Source organism: Panthera pardus, unplaced genomic scaffold (assembly GCF_024362965.1).
Source record: "Panthera pardus isolate Hobbes unplaced genomic scaffold, ASM2436296v1 HiC_scaffold_15, whole genome shotgun sequence".
Taxonomy (NCBI): Eukaryota; Metazoa; Chordata; class Mammalia; order Carnivora; family Felidae; genus Panthera; species Panthera pardus.
This window is the reverse complement of record NW_026526710.1, coordinates 4,778,077-4,796,900: the sequence shown is the minus strand read 5'-3', so window position 1 is coordinate 4,796,900 and position 18,824 is coordinate 4,778,077. Positions and strand designations below refer to the sequence as shown.

At 42.8% G+C, this 18,824-nt stretch overlaps 1 protein-coding gene across 5 annotated transcripts in view; it reads left to right on the top strand.

The window, feature by feature from the left end:
* The window catches only part of HECTD4 (HECT domain E3 ubiquitin protein ligase 4), a 189,799-nt gene that overhangs the window by 99,845 nt on the left and 71,130 nt on the right, over positions 1–18,824 (top strand). For 2 of the 5 annotated variants that reach the window (XM_053902038.1, XM_053902037.1), the window contains exons 14-29: positions 706–776; positions 1,864–1,969; positions 2,548–2,668; positions 3,358–3,486; positions 5,402–5,526; positions 7,008–7,161; positions 7,674–7,774; positions 9,417–9,615; positions 11,695–11,841; positions 12,974–13,078; positions 14,183–14,346; positions 14,915–15,148; positions 16,139–16,331; positions 16,858–16,962; positions 17,465–17,553; positions 17,934–18,109. In XM_053902038.1, coding sequence (XP_053758013.1) covers positions 706–776; positions 1,864–1,969; positions 2,548–2,668; positions 3,358–3,486; positions 5,402–5,526; positions 7,008–7,161; positions 7,674–7,774; positions 9,417–9,615; positions 11,695–11,841; positions 12,974–13,078; positions 14,183–14,346; positions 14,915–15,148; positions 16,139–16,331; positions 16,858–16,962; positions 17,465–17,553; positions 17,934–18,109 — 2,219 coding nt within the window. The remainder of the gene's footprint in view (positions 1–705; positions 777–1,863; positions 1,970–2,547; positions 2,669–3,357; positions 3,487–5,401; positions 5,527–7,007; positions 7,162–7,673; positions 7,775–9,416; positions 9,616–11,694; positions 11,842–12,973; positions 13,079–14,182; positions 14,347–14,914; positions 15,149–16,138; positions 16,332–16,857; positions 16,963–17,464; positions 17,554–17,933; positions 18,110–18,824) is intronic. The other 3 variants (XM_053902041.1, XM_053902039.1, XM_053902040.1) reach the window with 3 other exon arrangements.

Sequence of the window (18,824 nt, the reverse complement as noted above, 5' to 3'; positions counted from 1 at the left end):
GAAGGGGCAGAGAGAGAGAGGGAGACACAGAATCCAAAGTGGGCTCCAGGCTCTGAGCTGTCAGCACAGAGCCTGACGCGGGGCCTGAACTCACAAACCACGAGATCATGACCTGAGCTGAAGTCAGACGCCCCTGTTTTCTAATTTAAATCTAGTGTCCTGAGGAAACTTCTGGAGGTGATGGCTGTGTTCTGACTATGGTGATGGCTTCATGGGTATACCCATATGTCAAAACTTGTCATATTGAACGCTTGAAAAATGTTCACTTTATTGTGTGGAAACCTCACAGAAAAAAATAAAATTCTGGCACCACTTGTGATGCCCCTCTTGCCCTTTTGGAAAAGCTGAGATTTAGAAATCCCACTTCCCAAATGTGCTTTTGGGCAGTCTGCTAATATCTACCTGGCCCGGCTACACTGACTTTTTTACAGCTCCGTTCTCTCTTACCAGTTCCATATCCAGCCTCAGACAAATTCTCATTCTGGAAACTCGCAGGAGAGGGAGCCTGTTGGTTGCTGATCAGGGAGGTGAATGGACTGTATCATGACGTTGAATTTAGGTTCAGCCACTTTGTTAGTCATGAAACTTCCGTCAGAGTTTCATGTAATCACTGGCATCTTTAATATAAGTGCAAATTAAAATATTTAGAGTTTGGATTTTCTAGAATATTTGTTGAAAAGCTTTTTGACTTTTCTGTCATTTCAGCTCTGGCTTAAATATCTTGTACCCAGGTGAAACCGAAATCAATAACTTACTTAAGCTGGTCTTAACGGAAGGTGAGAATTATCCCTGACTTCTTGAACAGCCATCCCTTTTTTTGTCCTCGAGGAACCAACTGGATTATTATGATAATAGACCTTTCTTGTTTGTTAGTATTTGTTAGTATTTTTTTTTCAAAGTTCACTTTTGAAAGAGAGACCGAGTGCGAACGGGGGCGGGGGGCAGAGGGAGGGAGACCTAGAATCTGAAGCAGGCTCCAGGCTCTGAGCTGTCAGCACAGAGCCTGATGCGGGACTCGAACCCACAAATTGTGAGATCATGACCTGAGCCAAAGTTGGATGCTTAATCGACTGAGCCACCCAGGTGCCCCTTGTTAATTTTTTTTTTTTTTTAATGTATCTGCACGTACACCAGTGCTTCAACTAGATTGAGAGGAGAAACCCTGTTCTGTGTATCTTCAAGCCTTTATCAACCTTTTTCTTTTTAAATTTTTTTTTTTTTAATGTTTATTTATTTTTGAGACAGAGAGAGAGCATGAACAGGGGAGGGTCAGAGAGAGAGGGAGACACAGAATCCGAAACAGGCTCCAGGCTCTGAGCTGTCAGCACAGAGCCCGACGCGGGGCTCGAACCCACGAACTGTGAGATCGTGACCTGAGCTGAAGTCGGACGCTTAGCCGACTGAGCCACCCAGGCGCCCCAACCTTTTTCTATCCATGCCGCTTAGCAGAAGGTGCCTGATAGTAGAGGTTTAACGTGCATTACAGATAATGACTTCTTAGGGGTTGCCAAGTCCGTTTGTTTCCTCCATACATTAAAACCCAACTTTTAAAGTTAGATCAAACACTACAGCAAAGCTCACCCTGTCAGAGACACTCTGTGTTTATAAGCAGCGTGAGTTTAAGGAATTAGAAATCCTGCTGTGTGACATATGAAGAGGCAAACTACAGCTAGATCAGGATGTGCTGGTTGAAAGAAGTCTGCTTGGTTTGTGAGGTTGTTTTTGCTGCTGCTCTTTGTGAGAGTACGTGTGCCTGGCGCCCCTACATCGTCGACAGTGTGCTCATTTGAAAACTTGTTTTAATAGCCTCAGTTTCCTAAGTGTAATCACCAGGGTTGTTCACGGAGCTCTGTTCTGTGTCAGGAGAGAGAAACAGCGGCCTCTCCCAGCTGCGGGATGTGATCTTAACCAATTTAGCTGAACAGCTTCAAAACAACCGATTTGGCAGCGAGGAGGATGAGCATTACAGGTGACCCCAGTCACGCTGTTGACTGATAGCCTTCTCTTTGTGTTTTTCTCAGTAACTAATTTACATTAAATGCGTTTGAGCAACTTAAGTCTCCTATAATATCTAATATGATAATTAGCATGTTAAGTTGAAATCACGGATCCATCAAAAGATCATATATCCCACACTTGCCCTAAAAGGCGATGATAGCATTTTTCAGTTTTCTCGGCAAAGTACTCAGTGGAAAGAATGGATGGAACTTATTTAAACATCTTGGTGAAGGGTGCCACCCAACTCAGTGGGCTACGGGAGAGGGCCAGGGTGAGGGTGTGGGTGAGCTGGGAAGGGGAGGAAGGTGTTGGTTTTCTTTGCCGTTTATAAAAGTAGTCAGACTATGTCCTTGGTTACCGTTTTGTTTCTTAAGTTGGACTTAGATAGTACACCTAGTTGTTAGCATTGTTGCTGAGGAAGATGATATACTTACAGAGCCAGTGAATTTTGTATCTCCTGTTTGTCATCTCATTCCAATTGTGTAAAATTTATCCTTTTATTATTAAACCATACGTATCTTATTGTTACATTTTTCCTGCATTTTAAAGACTAAATGATGAACTTTTACACTACATTCTGAAGATTGTTGTACGGGAATCCTGTATCTTAATCACCAAGTGCCAAACTGTCTCTAAAGAGGATTTTCAAAAACTCCTTTCGACTGTGCCTGTAAGTAAAAATGTGTTTAATGAAGCCAAATGGTATCAAGTGTCCCTGTTTTCATGTTACTGTATCGAGGTGTGTGTGTGTGTGTGTGTGTGTGTGTGTGTGTGTACACGCTGATGTAACGCACTCTCCAAGGCAGTCTTAATTGACGGAGTCAGTGGGTGACTGTGTTTGTCCTGGAAATACAGAACCAAACAAACCCACTTGGATCGCTTTCTCTAAGATTTTATTCCCCCTGCTTTTAAATGTCTTGATGCAGTGAATCGTTTGACTGAATTTGGATGTTTTCGTTTTGTTTACATAGTGAGGATTGTCCTCCCTGTTAACTGTTAATGTAGTATCGTTTTCTAAAACGTCACGCTTCCCCAGAGACTAGAAAGAACCTAGAGATTCTTTCAAGGTTCTGGTGGACTCTTTTCTAGTGGAAATTCATGAGAGGGGGAGAGGGTGGGAGAAATTCAAGTAAGTATCTGAGTGACTAGTGCGAATTAGGCAGCAGAAGGCAGAAAGGTGAATGTGTCAAATGACATATCAAAAGTCATGTGGAAATAAGTCACCTGAGAAACTAACCTGGTCTGTTTTCTGTACTTTCTCTTCTGCTTCCCTTGTCCAACCCTTATAAACATGAGGATGACATGAACCCTTTTTGCTGTAAGGTGTAGATCATTTAAATGCCCTTATTTGTATTAAAGGCTGCATCCTCCTGCCTGCGCTATCTGATGGCAGTTCAGAACCATCTTCTCAGTAACACTATTTTGATTAAACCCGATGAGAACGAGGACAGTGACAGCTCCTTGCAGGGAGAGACATTGAAGGTACAGGTAAACACCAAGCTTTCTTCTAACGATGCTTTCTACCCAGTGTGTAAAGGGCAGCTCGACTGGCTAACTCTGTGTATTACGATGTCACATTTCACCCTGTGGCTCTATTGTTGTGAGAGGTAATATTAGGTCACTCATCTCATAGGTTTTTATGTCCTTGCACAGTGGTTACCATATTTGTGACACTCTCATAACGTGTCTCCATGTGCTCGTGTCACTCTTCTTGTGCCTTGGTTATTTCATCCTTTTTTAAAGGACTATAAAGTATTGCGCTTACAAGTGATCTCGTACACATCTGAAATCTATGCATATAGAGATAAAATAATCCAACATTTGAAATAATTTTGACTTTGCGGCTGGTTTATTACATTCTCTCCATTCAAATAACTTAAAAAGGTGGTAATTTTCTCACAACCTTTATATTGAATAATTTCTAAACCTACGGTTCATTTCATTCTCTGTAATTATTTTTAAGTTAGCTTCTATGTAAACTCAATAATTTGTTCCCACATGGCAATTTATAGCAATCCAAAGATTTTTTTTTATAGCAGTGGTGGTTATAATTTTGACAGATGCTGGAGGCTGTTGCTTGCATTGTTGTGTAGAATTTCTTCTTTGTGAGAGAATCAGAGAAATCGATAAGAACTTGGTTCTTCTCTAACGTGTTGCCTGAAACACAGTGAGAAATTTACCGAGGAAGCGATAGAGATAAAAGCCATTATGCTTCGCCCTTTTCTTACTGCTTTATGCGCTCATACTCTACAACCCATACACTTGTGAATTCTTGAGTTGATCTCACTGTATAATCGGTTTTTAAATAGGCAAAAATGCAGGAATTAATCATTTAAATTGCTGATACTGTTGATTAACTTCTCTTGCCTTAGTTTCTCAGTGAAAAAGGACACTAAGTCTCCCTTGCAAGGTTCTGTGAGGCTCAGAGGAGGAGGCATGCTAACCGCACGCACTGTGCGGCCACAGGGGGCGCCGTCAGCACATGGCAGCTGATGGGATCCGTGTGACTTAAACCCTGGTTTAGCCTGTCAGTTCAGAATTCCTTTTCTCTTCATGATAAAAACATCTTAATAATTGCAAAGAAGGCCCCAGAAAAGTCCCAACAATGGAAGCAAGTGTTTTCTATTTGAAAGGCTAAATTCTGTAAATTCTTTAATTAATCCACGGAGAGAAATACTCTTGGTAAAGGCAGAAGAGGCAGAGTTATCCAGTATCTCTGGGAAAAATGAAAAACCCAGATTTCACCTAGAAGGTTAGGTTGGTTGTATTTTTTCTTAACAGAAAATAATTGTAAGCTAAACACTTGTGTGATTTTAACGAGTGCTTTTTAACACACGATTTAGTATTTGTATGCCCACGAACTCTCTAATAGTTAATTTTAATGTTCGATAGCCTGTAACTGCCTGCTACTTCAATTGAATTTTTAACTTGCCTGTTTTCAAGTGTGATGGTTTACAACATTAAGTAAAAAGGTCACTTGTACTGTTTCAGAATGTTGTGTTTTTGTCTCATTTTATTCACCGCCTCTACACGCGCCTTTTACTGTTCTGTTTTTCTCTTTAGCTACCCTCATACCACCCAAGGCAATCTTCCACCTGGACAGTTTCTGGGCTGGCCACCGGGAGCTCTCTTGTGCTGGAGGGGATGGGAGAAATGCCTTTTCTCCCAGGGACTCGGTGTGCTCCCCGTGAAATACTGCGTATTTCTGTCAGCACTCCAGACCTTAGCCTCCCAAATCAAATTGCTACTTGCCATCCTAGCGGAACTTCCTGCTTTGGGCTGATTCTGGCCACCTCATTATTTCGTTTGGAAATGCATCATTAAATACATCATTTCGTGTTGTCGTTGTGAGTGTATGTTCGTCCCAAAGCCTAAAAATAATATTGTGATATTTTCTACCTAGGAGCTAAAGGTCAGTATTTTGGCTCTTGCCACCCAAATCCTGACTGGATGTGATGAAGTGTTGGAAATGCTACAGCAGGTCACAACTGCCCTCATAAATAGTGACCTAGCTGACCGTGAGCAGAGGTGAGGAAATGGGTCGTGAGCTGTGGCCTGCTGCCCTTCAGGAAGCAGAATTGCTTATGAAAGCAAAATCTCTTAGAACAGAACATCAAATGTTCATTTAATATAGAGGGATTTTTGTGAGACTAGGTTGAAATGGCAACTGTTTTCAATGCCAAGTGCAATCGAACTCTTTAATGGTGCTTTTAGGTGAGACTGGGCCGCCAGCCAGAGTCTGAGGGGGCGGCGAGGCTCTGGTGCACAGCCTCCCCGCCGACATTCGGGTCTGCCACCATCATCGCCCCCAAACTGGCCTTTCCTTCCATCATCTAGCTCAGCGGCACATGCACTTGGTGTCCTCGTGATAAGTACTTTAGACAGCCAGGTGACTTAGTGACACAGAAGATTAACTGCCATGCGAAAGATGACGCTGACATAATGTCTTAAAATTTTACTGTGATTTTACTTCTTCAAGTATAGGAGTGACCTCTGTAGAGGGTAATCTTCTCTCTCCCAGTAATAAAGCTCTTTCTTAGCCCTCCCCATGAAAATTTCTGCTAATGGTTTGCCGTTACATCTGTGTGTGATAATGATTTTAATGTTAGAGATGCTGATCCAAAACAACCCCTCAGTGTAATTTTTCCTCTGGTAACCCTGTCTGTCCCCATGTCCCTTGTTTCCTGCCCATTCCCAGAGAGTTGGTGGCCACATTGGAACTGGGGGCAGTATAACCCAGATAGGCATTGCACGAGGGCTTGTTAAGTCGTATGGGGCCCATTGCTGGGGCTTGTGGTACAGATTTGGCCTCCTCACCCCCCACCTGCCCCCCGCCTGCCAGGGAGGAGAGAGAGTCTGAGAGCCTGGGAGATGGGAGGTCTGTTTCTTGTTCCAACCCCAGTACCCCAAGTAGCCTCAGAGAATTTCTATAACCCACGTCTTTCTTTGGGTGAGTCAAATACCTTAATTCTTCTGGCAGAGGATTGGGATATTAAGAATGTGATTTTAGGTAATCATTTTACAATATATACATCTATCAAATAATTGTTATACACCTTAAATTTATACACTGTTCTGTCTCAATAAAATGGGGGGATGTGATTTTAAAGACAAAAGAAACATCTGTGTTGTAGCTAGTTACTTTCTCTCTGTCGGAGACTGCATACAGCACAGCGATCTAAAGTTCCAGTGCCAAGGGAACTCTGCCTGTGGTAACTACCTAGAGTAGCCGTCTGCATGTTAGAACCCACTGATAAAGTGCTTCCGAGGTGCTATGATACGCACCGTGTCAACTCAGGTTGACAGTGAAATCTCTTACTTGGTTTCTGTTCTCTCCCTCTCCCTCAGTGGTAGAAGGTGGGAGATTTGTGGACCGAACTGCCGTAGCTAGAAGTGCTTAAGCAGTTCAAGGAAATGCAGTTTAAGAGAATTTGTCAGATAAAGAGGACGGTTGCTTCTTCACGTGATTAGGAATTGCTTAAGCCATTGTTTTCTTGAACTTTTTGTAGGTTAAAAGGCTTGGAACAAGTTACTAAGGCTACTATGCTTGGTCACCTTCTTCCAGTGTTACTGACTTCCCTGATGCATCCAAATTTACAGACTCTGACCATGGCCGATGCCCTGATGCCTCAGCTGGTCCAGTTGGTACTCTATACCAGTCAGGTACGGTCCCTGGTGTGCCAAAGTGAGCTGCTCTTCGGCCCGCCCACCTCTCGCGTTGCGGCTGTATTTATTGAAGGCAGAGTAAACATGGCCATGTCTTTCAGAAGCCAAGGGAAATAATAGTGGAATGAAGGAAAACATAATAAAAAAGAAACCGAAATATTAAGGAGAAACGTTTTGTTTGACTAAATTACTTACTGCGATCTTCTAGCAAGTGTTGATCACTGGTCAGCTGTGAAAATGCTAATCTGCAATGCTATGGAGATCCTACCATTGTATTCAGCCTCCTGAGGCCTTGCGGGCTATCAGTGACTGATAGAAAGGATATGTGCCATGACAGCATTAAATAAAATGATATTGAGCGGTCTAAGTCGCAAAGCATTTCTTCGTGAAGGAGGACAGACTAGGATTGTAAAAAGATGACTTAAGTGAGAATTCTAAATTTGGCTGTAGTACCATCCAGATAACTGACAGTAAGCACTTTAAGACATGATGATGGTTTTGTGTTTCAGACGGCTTTGCTGCTTAAAACCCAGTGTCCAGTTTTTGCCGAGGTGGGCTGTTCCCCATGCGGTGCATCAGACCAGAAGGGCAGGCTGTTCCCCGATCAGAGGTGAAAGATGCTGCTTCCTTGCTGGAACCCCTGCCTTGTTTTCTTCTGGTGAAAGCCTCGTTCTCCTTTTACGACACTGAATTCTAGCAGGGATTTTGTAACTGGGAAGAGAGACTTTAGGGTCACGTTTTCCAGATAATTCTAGAATTGCTTTATAGATTTATAGGATCAGGTGAGAATAAATTCCCCACAGATCAAGAGATTAAAGATTGACAGGCTCTCCTATACCAACGATGGCGATGTAAAATACTATGACTTTGGCAAATAGGTTGACAGTTTCTTAAAAAGTTAAGTGTACACCTGCCACATGACCTAGCTATTCCACCTCTAGGTATTTACACAAGAAAAAGGAAAGCATAGCTTCTTACAAAGACTTGTATATGAAGGTTCATAACAGCCTTACTTGGAGGAGCCCAACACGAGAAACAGCCCTAATGTCTATCAACGGGGGAAGGGATAAATGAGTTGCAGAGTATTAGAATATTCCTACGACGGAATCCTACCCAGCAATAAACGTGAATGAATGGTTGATACATGCGACAATAGGAACGATTTCAGAATCCTTATGCTGCGCAAAAGAAGCCAGATCCCCTCAAAAAGAACATGCCATATGATTCCCTAGATAGGAAACTATAGACGATGTAAACTCATTTCTAGTGATAGAAAGCAAAAAATGATTGCCTGGATTACCAAGCGAAGGAAGGAAACTTCACTAGTATATACCTATGTCCAAACTTACCAAGTTGTACACTTTAAATATGGGCAGTTGATTACGTGTCAGTTACACCTATCAGAGCAGTCTTCAACAATGCCAATCAGAAAGGGGCGACTTTGCAGGTTTCTCTAGAAGAGCGTGGTATCCAGTGCAGCTTTGCGTAGTGACGCAACTTTGCCCCCGTGCTGTCCGGGATCATCAGCCATAGCCACAGGCTGTTCATGATGACTTGTGGTGTCGCTCGTGTGATGAAGAAACTGAATCTTAAATTGTTTTCAGTTCAGATTCTGTCTACCTGGCCACACTTGACTCCGTGGCCACCACATTGCTAGTGCAGAGCTGAAAGAAGAGTGTTAATTTCACAAGAGCCAAGTATAGGTCTTAGGAGTTTGTATACCACAGCCTTGGGCTGCAAAGCCCTCGAGGGTTTAATTACAGTAGACAAGAGGACTTTGAAGGCATTCTTCTTTAGCAAAAATTAAAGTAAAAAGTCAGGTAGACTCATGGAGTTTTCAACAATTGACATTTAGATATCAACAAAAGGAACCTTGATAGGATACTAATCCTGTGGGATTTGGAAAGTGACCAATCTTAAGGGTCCTTTATAGCTTTTTTTTTTTTTTTTTTTTTTTTTAAGTGACTTGAGAGTTGGTGAGGTCCTCTCCTGGGCTCTCCTCCTTGAAAAGAGAGGGGGAAATGCAAGTATCTTCTCTAGCGACAACAACAAAAGAGCCTTAAACATAGGAGCTTTTACAGTGCTTCTGATCGCCACTGATACCTAGCATTTAAAAGCTATGAGGTTGTCAGACTGCATGATGTGGAAAAGGAGAGCGACATTCCTTAACCTTTTGTATTTTACCATGTGTACCTCTTCTTTTTCCTCTCCCCGCTGCTAAGCTAAATCCCTTTCTCTGTGTCTGGTTTTAGGATGCTGGAAGAGAAGGAAGAGCCAGGCTTTCTCACTGGTTTAAAGATTCCTGCTCCATGGGCTGCTGGAAAGACCGTGGAAACCGTCCACCCTGTCAGAGACAACTATAAATTTAAAGAAACTGTCCACATCCCAGGAGCTCGCTGCTTGTACCTTAGATTTGATAGTAGATGTTCTTCACAGTATGACTATGACAAAGTAAGCAAGACTGGCTTAGTATTGGTTCCACCGCCAATAGGCTGGTTTCTTAGATGCTTCTTATTTTTCTTTGCTCCTGGTCACCATTCCCGACTTATTTCTGTCTGCAGATGTCTCTTTGGAAAACTTTAAGATACGCCTTGAAGGGTAGTGGTTGGGGAAATAACCAGCATGTCTGTGTTCGAAGAACAGTGTTTTCACAACATGTTGAAAGTGCACTTTCGTAAGCTTTTCAGAGTTTAGATCTGAGAGTCAAAGGAAGTTTTCTTTTGCCTATTGCTTACCTACTGCCTTCCTCCGGTGCTCGGAATTCCTGTGGACAGGTGATTTGCATTCGTCTAGAAAGATCGTACTGCCCGATTCTGGGGCTTCTCACGTATTCTTTGGGAGAAGATGGCCTTTTAGAAGAGTTTCAGATGTGCTAGGATCTGTTTTCTTTTTATTATTTGTTCTTTGTTGTCAGTACCTCAGGGCCCACATAGATTTTGAGGAAGAGTAGTTTCTGACGTGTAGTGGCTTGATAATTTTAAGTGGAAGGAAACATTTGAGGGGTTGAAGTGTTTTCTTCTGTTGATGTGGTTGTGTTGCAAACCATCATGTTGAACTTCTGAGGAAAGAGGAATGTGATTGTGGCGTGTAACCTCATAAAAGAACAACCGAAGGGTTATCCACTAGCTTTGTACGTACGCAGGACTATTTTTATGTAGTTGTATGTAGATTGTTAGCTCCTCTGTAGAGTGTTAGGGTGAAAGGTCTTAAATCCTTCCAGGGGAGATTTTTAGGTTAAATAATAAAGGACTTCTTAACTGTATGTACTCTGAGGTGGTGAAACCCATCACTGAGCAAATGATAGGGTCCCCTTCCCCCTTATCTTTTAGGATAGTGAAAACTGTCAGGTGTCGGGAGGGGCTTAAGATACGTCTCCAAAACTCAGGTTAGCTGGAAGCGGGAGAATTTAGAAAATGGCCTTTCACGGGCCTTTCAAAAAAGAAACGTCTTGCCATCAGCCTGCCCCACTTCATGGCTCCTGACATCAGCTACCCCCATTTCCTAGATTCAGGTGATAGGACTGTTGAAAATAGAAATGGAGAGGTTGCCATATCAGTCGGTGTCATTTTGTTTCTCCTTTAAAACCAGTGATTCGCATCCTCTGACCTACGCTAACCAACACCTGCGGTAGACGTTTAGCGTTAAATGTGGAGGCACAGGGAGGCTTCCTACACAGATAAAAGGAACATTTACTTTTCCAGTGGTCCCTGGTTGGTATCAGCAAAAGGTCCAAAAGGGTAAGAAAGCACAACATGATAAGTGTCAGGGGCTAAAAATGTAGCCTCTAGATCCAAACTGAGCTCTCCTGTGCAGTCAGAGGTGGTCAGAGTGCACATGAGAAGACAGGAGTTGGAGTTTACGGAAACCAGAGCTTCATTCTTCCCAGGGAAGTATTTGAATGCCAAGGGACCTCTAAATATCTCTCCTGCGTATTAGAAAGTTGGTTAATTGCACATAAATGAATAACCTTTATTGCGGAAAAGTACTGATCCATGAAAACTGACCCAAGAAGCAGCAGCGCCTTTTCTGGCCTAAATTTATGTCATTTTCTTTTTACCCCATTAAGCAACATTCAAAGGATGTATGGCTTATTTTCAATTTGTTGCGTTTTTAAAAATCCTCATGCATTGAGTTTTTGGGTTTTGTGTTGTTTTTTTGTTTTTTGCCTTTATTTCGTTGTGTTAGATATAACCGTCTTTCCATCTGTATTTGCTCACTTTATTAATTTGGGGGAGGACTTCAGGGGGCAAACCGTACCAGTTATTAATGAGTTATACGTCATTACTTAGCATTAAAATAACTACTTAAAAATATGTGTAATAGCTGAGTAGACCTATGTTAATGTGAGGTCCCCAGGCAGTTAAATTGTGGCAATACCTGTTGCATCCAAACTAGTATCAGTTATACCTTAAAAAATCAGGGAATATTCTACTGTAATGACATCAGTGCCTGGTTATGAATGTATTTTTAAACAAACACTTTTTTGCAGCCTTTTTATTTGTAGATGTTGTTTTTGTTTTTCTTTTACAGTCTAACAGTATATTTTCTGTTTTGAAGTTGGTGATATATGCGGGGCCTAACACAAACAGTAGGAAGGTTGCTGAGTATGGAGGCAACACACTGGGATATGGCAGCCGTAGTGTCTTAGGAACTGGCTGGCCCAAAGACTTGGTGAAGGTATGGTATCCAGTCAGATTCACTTCCTCGAAAAGAAAACTGAACTCCCGTTCCTTCCAGGCCCGAGTATTAACTCTAATTCCAGAAAAAGAAGAAAAAAAAAAAAAAAAAAAAAAAAGGTCTGTGGGTGCTTTTGTTGAGCTGGAGCCATCTTGCCGGGTCTGTAAACTCACTGCCTCATTCAGAATGACCGTCCTTGTAGGGCATTGTCAGACCCCTGTTGGCTCCAGAACTGGCATCCGTTCCCCAGGTTACTCCAGGGACTGAGGTGCCCACGGCATTTCCTTCCCTGTCCATTAGATGAAGGCCTGCTAGTTCTTTCAGCTTGCTTGTCTGCACTCTCCCGTGATGGGCACCCTAGGTTAAAAATGTGGAATCCGTGTTTTCGAATGAATTTGGGCCTTTGGAGCAACAGTAATGATCCTTCTCAGATGGATGAGATTCCAGTCATGCTTTGTAATTTGGGCCCTGGAACTACAACAGATCTACCTAGGCTATGAATATGAGCTGAAATGCCTCTCCTGAACCTGAAAACCTCTCCAAAGTCTGTTCTGGAAGCTTGTGTCTCGTGTGTGTTACCTACCCTCTTTAATTCAGCGGTAGATAGCAAGTTATGTCCAGGGGTGTAGTTTGGATGCATCCAAATCTGCATCGGCACGACACTTTTTAATCGTTCTCTCATTTCCTATGTTTTGTTCATTACTCGTGGTGTTGGTTCCGCAATACAGAGCAAGGTCTCGCAGCACTCTGTTCTTCAAGATCCAGGCCGTTTGCCTGCCTCCCCGGCACAAGTGAGGTGGTGGGGAGGGGGGAGGGCAGAAAGAATAGAAGTCTGAGGAATCGATTGAAATTATGGTCAAGATTTAATCTATACTCCGATCCTGCTATTGGGTGATCGTGGCCCGTTTCCCAGATGCCTCGTCCCCAGACTACCTGGTCAGGAGAGACCCCCGGAAGGCTGGTGTCCAGAGGAGAGAGGGGATGGAGTTTGAGTCAAACGTGCGATTGAGAAAAGGAGTGAATTATTGCTGTGGCCCTTTTGAAAGTAAATCTCTGAAATTCATTGCTCTCTTGAAAATCATGTGTCTTTTTTTTTTTTTTAAAGTGTATTTTCCCCCCCTTAAATTTTAAGGTGGAAGGAGATACAGTCACCTTCTCCTTTGAAATGAGAAGTGGCCGTGAACACAACACTCCCGATAAAGCTATGTGGGGCTTTGCTTGCACAGTTCGCGCTCAGGTACTGGAACCTAACCACCGCTGTGGGCATAATGTACTTTCTCCTGTGTGCCTTGCTTACAGACGTCATATTTGCCCCGGAGACCGGGCAGAATATGAGCTGTTTCATCCATCTCTTCCATTGGTCAGTAGTAGACTACTTTCATAAGTAGTAGTTTTGTGGACTAAAACTAGCTGTGACCTAAAATCCGTTTAGCGGCACAGACAGAACCCACTGCTAGGGGCTCCATCTTCAAAGCCTGGAGAGGTAATCTGCCTCTAGCATCTTTCCATGGGGTGAAGGAGACCCGAACACCTAATAGAAGTAAGCATTGGGATTCCGGGTTTTTAGAGTGGTAGGATCAGATTTTCATTCTATTCTCAAAGGCTCCGTCTCTGCTTAATTGGGTATGTTATACTCTGTATATGGTCCATTGAAACCCTGTATGCGGGTTCAGTCTACTCCTTTTAGTGCCAAATAGTTACTTCCCTGCCCGTGAATCTATGTGAATTCTTTTCCCAGCCGGAAAAAAATGAGAGAGTGGTAGGAGTTCTACTAGCCCCTTGAGTTGCTTGATTTGTAAAACCTATTTTAGACTTGGAGATGGCTTAAGTTTCACCAAGCTGACACACTCTAGAGCGGAAGTACCTGCTAGAATGGAAGCTCCGTGAGGGCAGGAATCTTTGTTCTCTGCTGTATTGCAAGGGCCTAGAACAATGACTGGTACACAGTAGGTACTCAAATATTTGTTGAACGAACTCAGTATGAGAATTGACAACGTCTTGGTTCGAGCACGGGATGGAGGTGACCCAACGAAGTAGTGACTTATACCTGGATAGGCACAGCAGAGAGGAATCGACCCAAAGAATCTTGCACGTGATTTGTGCTCTCTCTAATATGGAGTCTTATCAGCTCTTCTCTCTCCAGAATTGTGTTCAGCCTTCACTCTGTGCCACCATCTTTCTGCTCATGGTGTTGGGTGCTGTGCCTGTGTCCCATAGCGATAGTACTCGACGCTGCTCTGTGAGCCCCTGTGGTTGGGGACCCGTGCAGCGCGGTGCACACGGGTCGAAGCGCCCCGCCGTGCACGCTGACCAGTGTGGTCTGCCCCTGTCTGCGTTGCAGGAGTCGTCGGAGGATGTGTCCGGAGGCCTGCCCTTTCTGGTAGACCTGGCTCTAGGTCTGTCCGTGTTAGCTTGCTCCATGTTGAGAATCCTGTACAATGGACCAGAAATCACCAAAGAAGAAGAAGCCTGTCAGGAACTGTTGCGGTCCAAACTTTTACAAAGGTAAAAGGCTCAGATAGGGCTAGTTTTGCTCACAAAGGCGAAAGAACTTCATGTGGCAAACTACTTTGAGTCCGTTTCGCAGCTCATTGTGCATATTGCCTGACAATCCCGAGGGTGTCATTGTCGTTAAGAAAGAAGATGAAAAGTGCCTTTTGGCCCTTACTTTACTAAATTTGAAATTACAGCCTTGAACTGCAGAAGCTTTTCTCCAACCCAAATAGTGCATAATTAAATTCAAGGATCCCCTAAAGGATGAGTAGATGAGTGATAAAGCAAACATATCAAAATGTTTATTCTAGAATCTAGGCGGCGGGTATATGGGTGTTAACCTTGGAATGCTTTCAGCTTTGCTATATATACTTAAAAGTTTTCATAATAAAATGTTGGGGAGAAGGTAAATTCCCAAAGATGCGATTTCATATAGTGCTCATTTTCCTTAGCTTCTGGGGAAGGCTTGATGAATACCTAACATATAATGTGATCCTTCAGATGTTTGGTATATCTGCAAACTTTAAGTAGCTCTTTTCAGATGGAAGAGGAGTGAAGATCCTCTTTTCTGTCTGTTCAGGTGCCAGTGGCAGGTGGAGGCCAATGGCGTGATCTCGCCTGCCCTTACTCCAAGCCCATCTCCACTGCCACTGACCATCGAAGAAGACAGAGAATTCACCTACCCCTCTGACGTCCTCGTGCCTCCTGTTGGAAACTACTTTGACCTGCCCCGGATCAGGCTGCCTCCAGGAATCATGATAAAGCTCAGGGAAATTTCTGGGCGTGCTAGACCTCAATTCAGACCAAGTATAAAGTATGTTGCTAAATGGTGCTCTGCTTTTCCCATTGGAAAAAAAAAAAAAAACTGTTTAGACAATGGAAGGTGGGGGGGAGGGTGGTAAATTTTTTACAGTCTAGCAAGTGAGCCTTTAATTGCGCATTTACTTATGAATGCTAACCAGATACTCTGGGGAGTACCCCCAGGTGGTATTCCAGGTCCTCAGGTCTCAAGGTGTGGGCCTCCAGCTAACACTGTCTGAGCGCTTGTTAGTTCTGGAGCCCCATCTCCTACCTAGTGGATCAGAACCTCTGAGGATGGGGCCCAGTAATCGATGTTTTGACCAGTTTTCCATAAGAGTCTGAGGCATGAGAAGGTTTGACAAGTTACAGGTTTTTCCATGGTGGTTTGACCGTCTACTCCTAGTCCTCAACTTGGGTTTCCTTAGTCCAGAGAGATGGTGAGGGGTCTTTGATGTAGAACATGAAGTTGTGCAGTTGCAAACGTCTTTGTAGTATTCTTGCTTCAAGTCTGGTGGCCTCTGCCCTGTCTTCTGAGACACGATTGCCCATTTCAGGGAGAAAAATTTTAAGAATAGTTGAAATTTAAAAAGAAAGAGACAGAAGTACCATTCATTTTCAGCCCAGCATCCAAATATCACAAGCTGTAATGGTGCATAAATGGTGCTAAAGATCTTTTTTTTTTTTTTTTTTTTTTTAATCCTTAGACCTATTCCAGCTTTAATACAATTCCGACACAAAATATACAGATTATAGAAAATGAAGTCTCTTTAATTTTGATTTTCATTTTATCAGCTTAAGTCAGTTTTGTCAGTTAAACAGTAAATTACTGCCAACTTGATATGAAAGCCATCATAATGTCGTGCCTCTTTATTGTAATAAAGAAGGTGTGGTTTAATGTATTTAATATATTTAAATCAAAGCCTACACCCTCCAACTGATTGAATATGGGATTGGTAATTTGAGAGCATGGCATATACTTGACTCATTTCCTTCGTAATCACAGAGAAGTAATTCAGCCCGATGTGATGGAGGAAATGGTGGTCTCCTGTGTTATTAAGCACTTGAATTTGGTCGATGCACTGCAGTCCCTAATAAATTTCCAGTATCAAGAAGAACATGCTGAGGAATATGACTTACTGTGTAAAATTATGGGAGAGACCTTCAAGAAACTCAATGCCATGGAGAGACAACTGCAGGTAAGTGAAGGCGAAAGCACTTAGATTTCTCCTACAACTGTTGGAAATAATTTCTTTCCTGGAAATGTAATGAAGTTTTTAAAAAAAATTGTTCTTAATGTTTGTTTATTTTTGAGAGAGAGAGAGAATCCAAAGCAGGCTTGGAGCTGTCAACACGGAACCTGACACAGAGCTTGAGCTCAGGAGCCATGAGATTGTGACCGGAGCCAAAGTCAGACGCTTAAGTGACTGAGCCGCCCAGGTGCCCCTGTAATGAAGTTCTAAAAGGGACCTGAGGGGCATGTGGGTGGCTCAGTTGGTTAAGCACCTGATTCTTATTCTCCCTCTCAGGTCTTGATCTCAGGGCTGTGAGCTGAGGCCCCACATTGGGCTCCATGCTGGGCATAAAGCCTACTTTAAAAAAAAAAAAAAAAAAGTGACCTGAAGTTTTGAAACATTAGGACTAAGATTTCCAAATTTGCAGATAGCACTTGTTTTAGTTTTGTCCCTATTCTCGCATTGTTTTATTTTTTAATGTACCTATTAGAGTGTTGCAGAATTGGAACAGAAATGGCAAAGTGAGGTTGATGACGCCATGCAGGGGAAGCTGGAGAACAACATGCCCTTCTTCTATGATTACCATTTTAATGAGGTGAGCAAGTTGTAGGCTCGATCACTGGGGCTTTGGTATTTACAGTGCAAAGGTATATATCATGTATGTGTAGAGACCAAATAATGATTCTTGTTGAGATGTCGCACACACCAAAATGTATCCATTCTTGACGGAGATTAAATAAGATTGATTAGATCAACGTATCAATGATACAAATAATAAATTATTCATTAGGCTGTTCTTAACAGATTAATAGTTTTATCAGGAAGTTACCAGCAATGTCAAATTTTGCTTCCAAGCCTTCAAAAACAAAAGGCGGTTATAGGTACTGGAGAAGTCCCCAGAAAGTAGTCAGTGCCATCTGTAATCATTAAAATATCAAATAATTACTTACAAATGTGCTCTGGCGTACAAATAGGGACCAGAGGTGGTGGGTTTTCTCCCCCCGCCCCCGAGATTCTCTGTTCCTTTTAACATGAACGGTAAAACTCAGTTTTTGCAGATCCTGCCTACCATCTTTTCTTGATTTTTCCTTCTTTAGAACAAAATGAAAGAACTAGAACTTCTGTGTTCAATGAAGGAAGTCTCCTTTGATGGAAATGATCTTGAAAACATGGTCCTGTCACTGAGGTTAGTGATGTTAATAACTACACAAAGCTAATTTACTACTGTGATGCTTACACTGTGATGACGTATACTCTTAGGAGATACTTCTTAAAAATCTGATGCGTTCACTGAATATTTGAGTTGGAACTCAGTTTGTAAACATGGAAATTTTTAGCTTAGCCTTCAAAACTCAGCATAGGTGCATCTGAAACTGGGCAAAGGGAGCTGACACTGGTCCGTTGACAAGGCTGCTCCTCTCTGATAGGGAAGGGGGGAAGGGGAGCGATATTTCTCAGCTTTCTTTGGCTTGGTCTCCCCCTATCTTCTCGTATCCTTTATAATTACGAAACTTGGGTTTCGGTGAAGCTGAGAACGACTAAATGCACATTAGCCTTTCCTTCCAGGGAGAAGTTCCTACAAGAAGTGAATTCTCTTACTCAGAAACCGTCGCACCCACTGGCTAAAACGAAGACGTTAGTCAAGAGTTTGATGAACCGAGCCGAGCTGCTGTTACATGTCACCATTGCGGCCCAGTCCGGCCTCACAAGAAGCATCTCGGGGACCCCTGCAGAAACTCCGGGTACAAAGCCAGCCCTGCACGGGCTCTCTGCACTAGCCCGTTTGTAGAAAATACACACCAGCTCCTTAAAGAGAAATCACTCTTGTGTTCTCATAGGAAGGAGAAAAAGAAATTTCAGCATTTTTTTATTCTACCTTTTACTTTCTCATCGAATTCATGTGGTGGCTTGTGAGTCCGTCTGAGCGTCAGGTGTGCCTCCTCACCTGCCTTACTCGGTGTTTCTTGGGAGCATCTTGGGAGCCCAGTAACGTGGATTTTTAGTTTTGGGCTTGTCGCTTTCATAGTAATGTGCATAATTAGTCAACATTATGAATCTTGTAATGCATCACATTTTCCTCTTAAAGCCGAGTTTATATTGCACATATAGTCATTATGTGGAACCTTCTAACATCAGTTTCACTGTTTTTTTTCCTGGTCACGTTTTAATTGTTAGCCTGAAAGGACATTCCTCAGGAAAATCAATGAGTCTTCTTTCTTAAGCCTGATCCCCAACCCTGGGCATAGCTTGTAATGACCAGTGTTACTACTTTTTTTTTTTTTTTTTAATTTTTTTTTTTTTTTAATGTTTCTTTATTGTTGAGAGAGACAGAGACAGAATGTGAGTGGGTTAGGGACAGAGAGAGAGGGAGGCACAGAATCCGAAGCAGGCGCCAGGCTCCGAGCTGTCAGCACAGAGCCCGATGTGGGGCCCGAACCCACGAACCGTGAGATCATG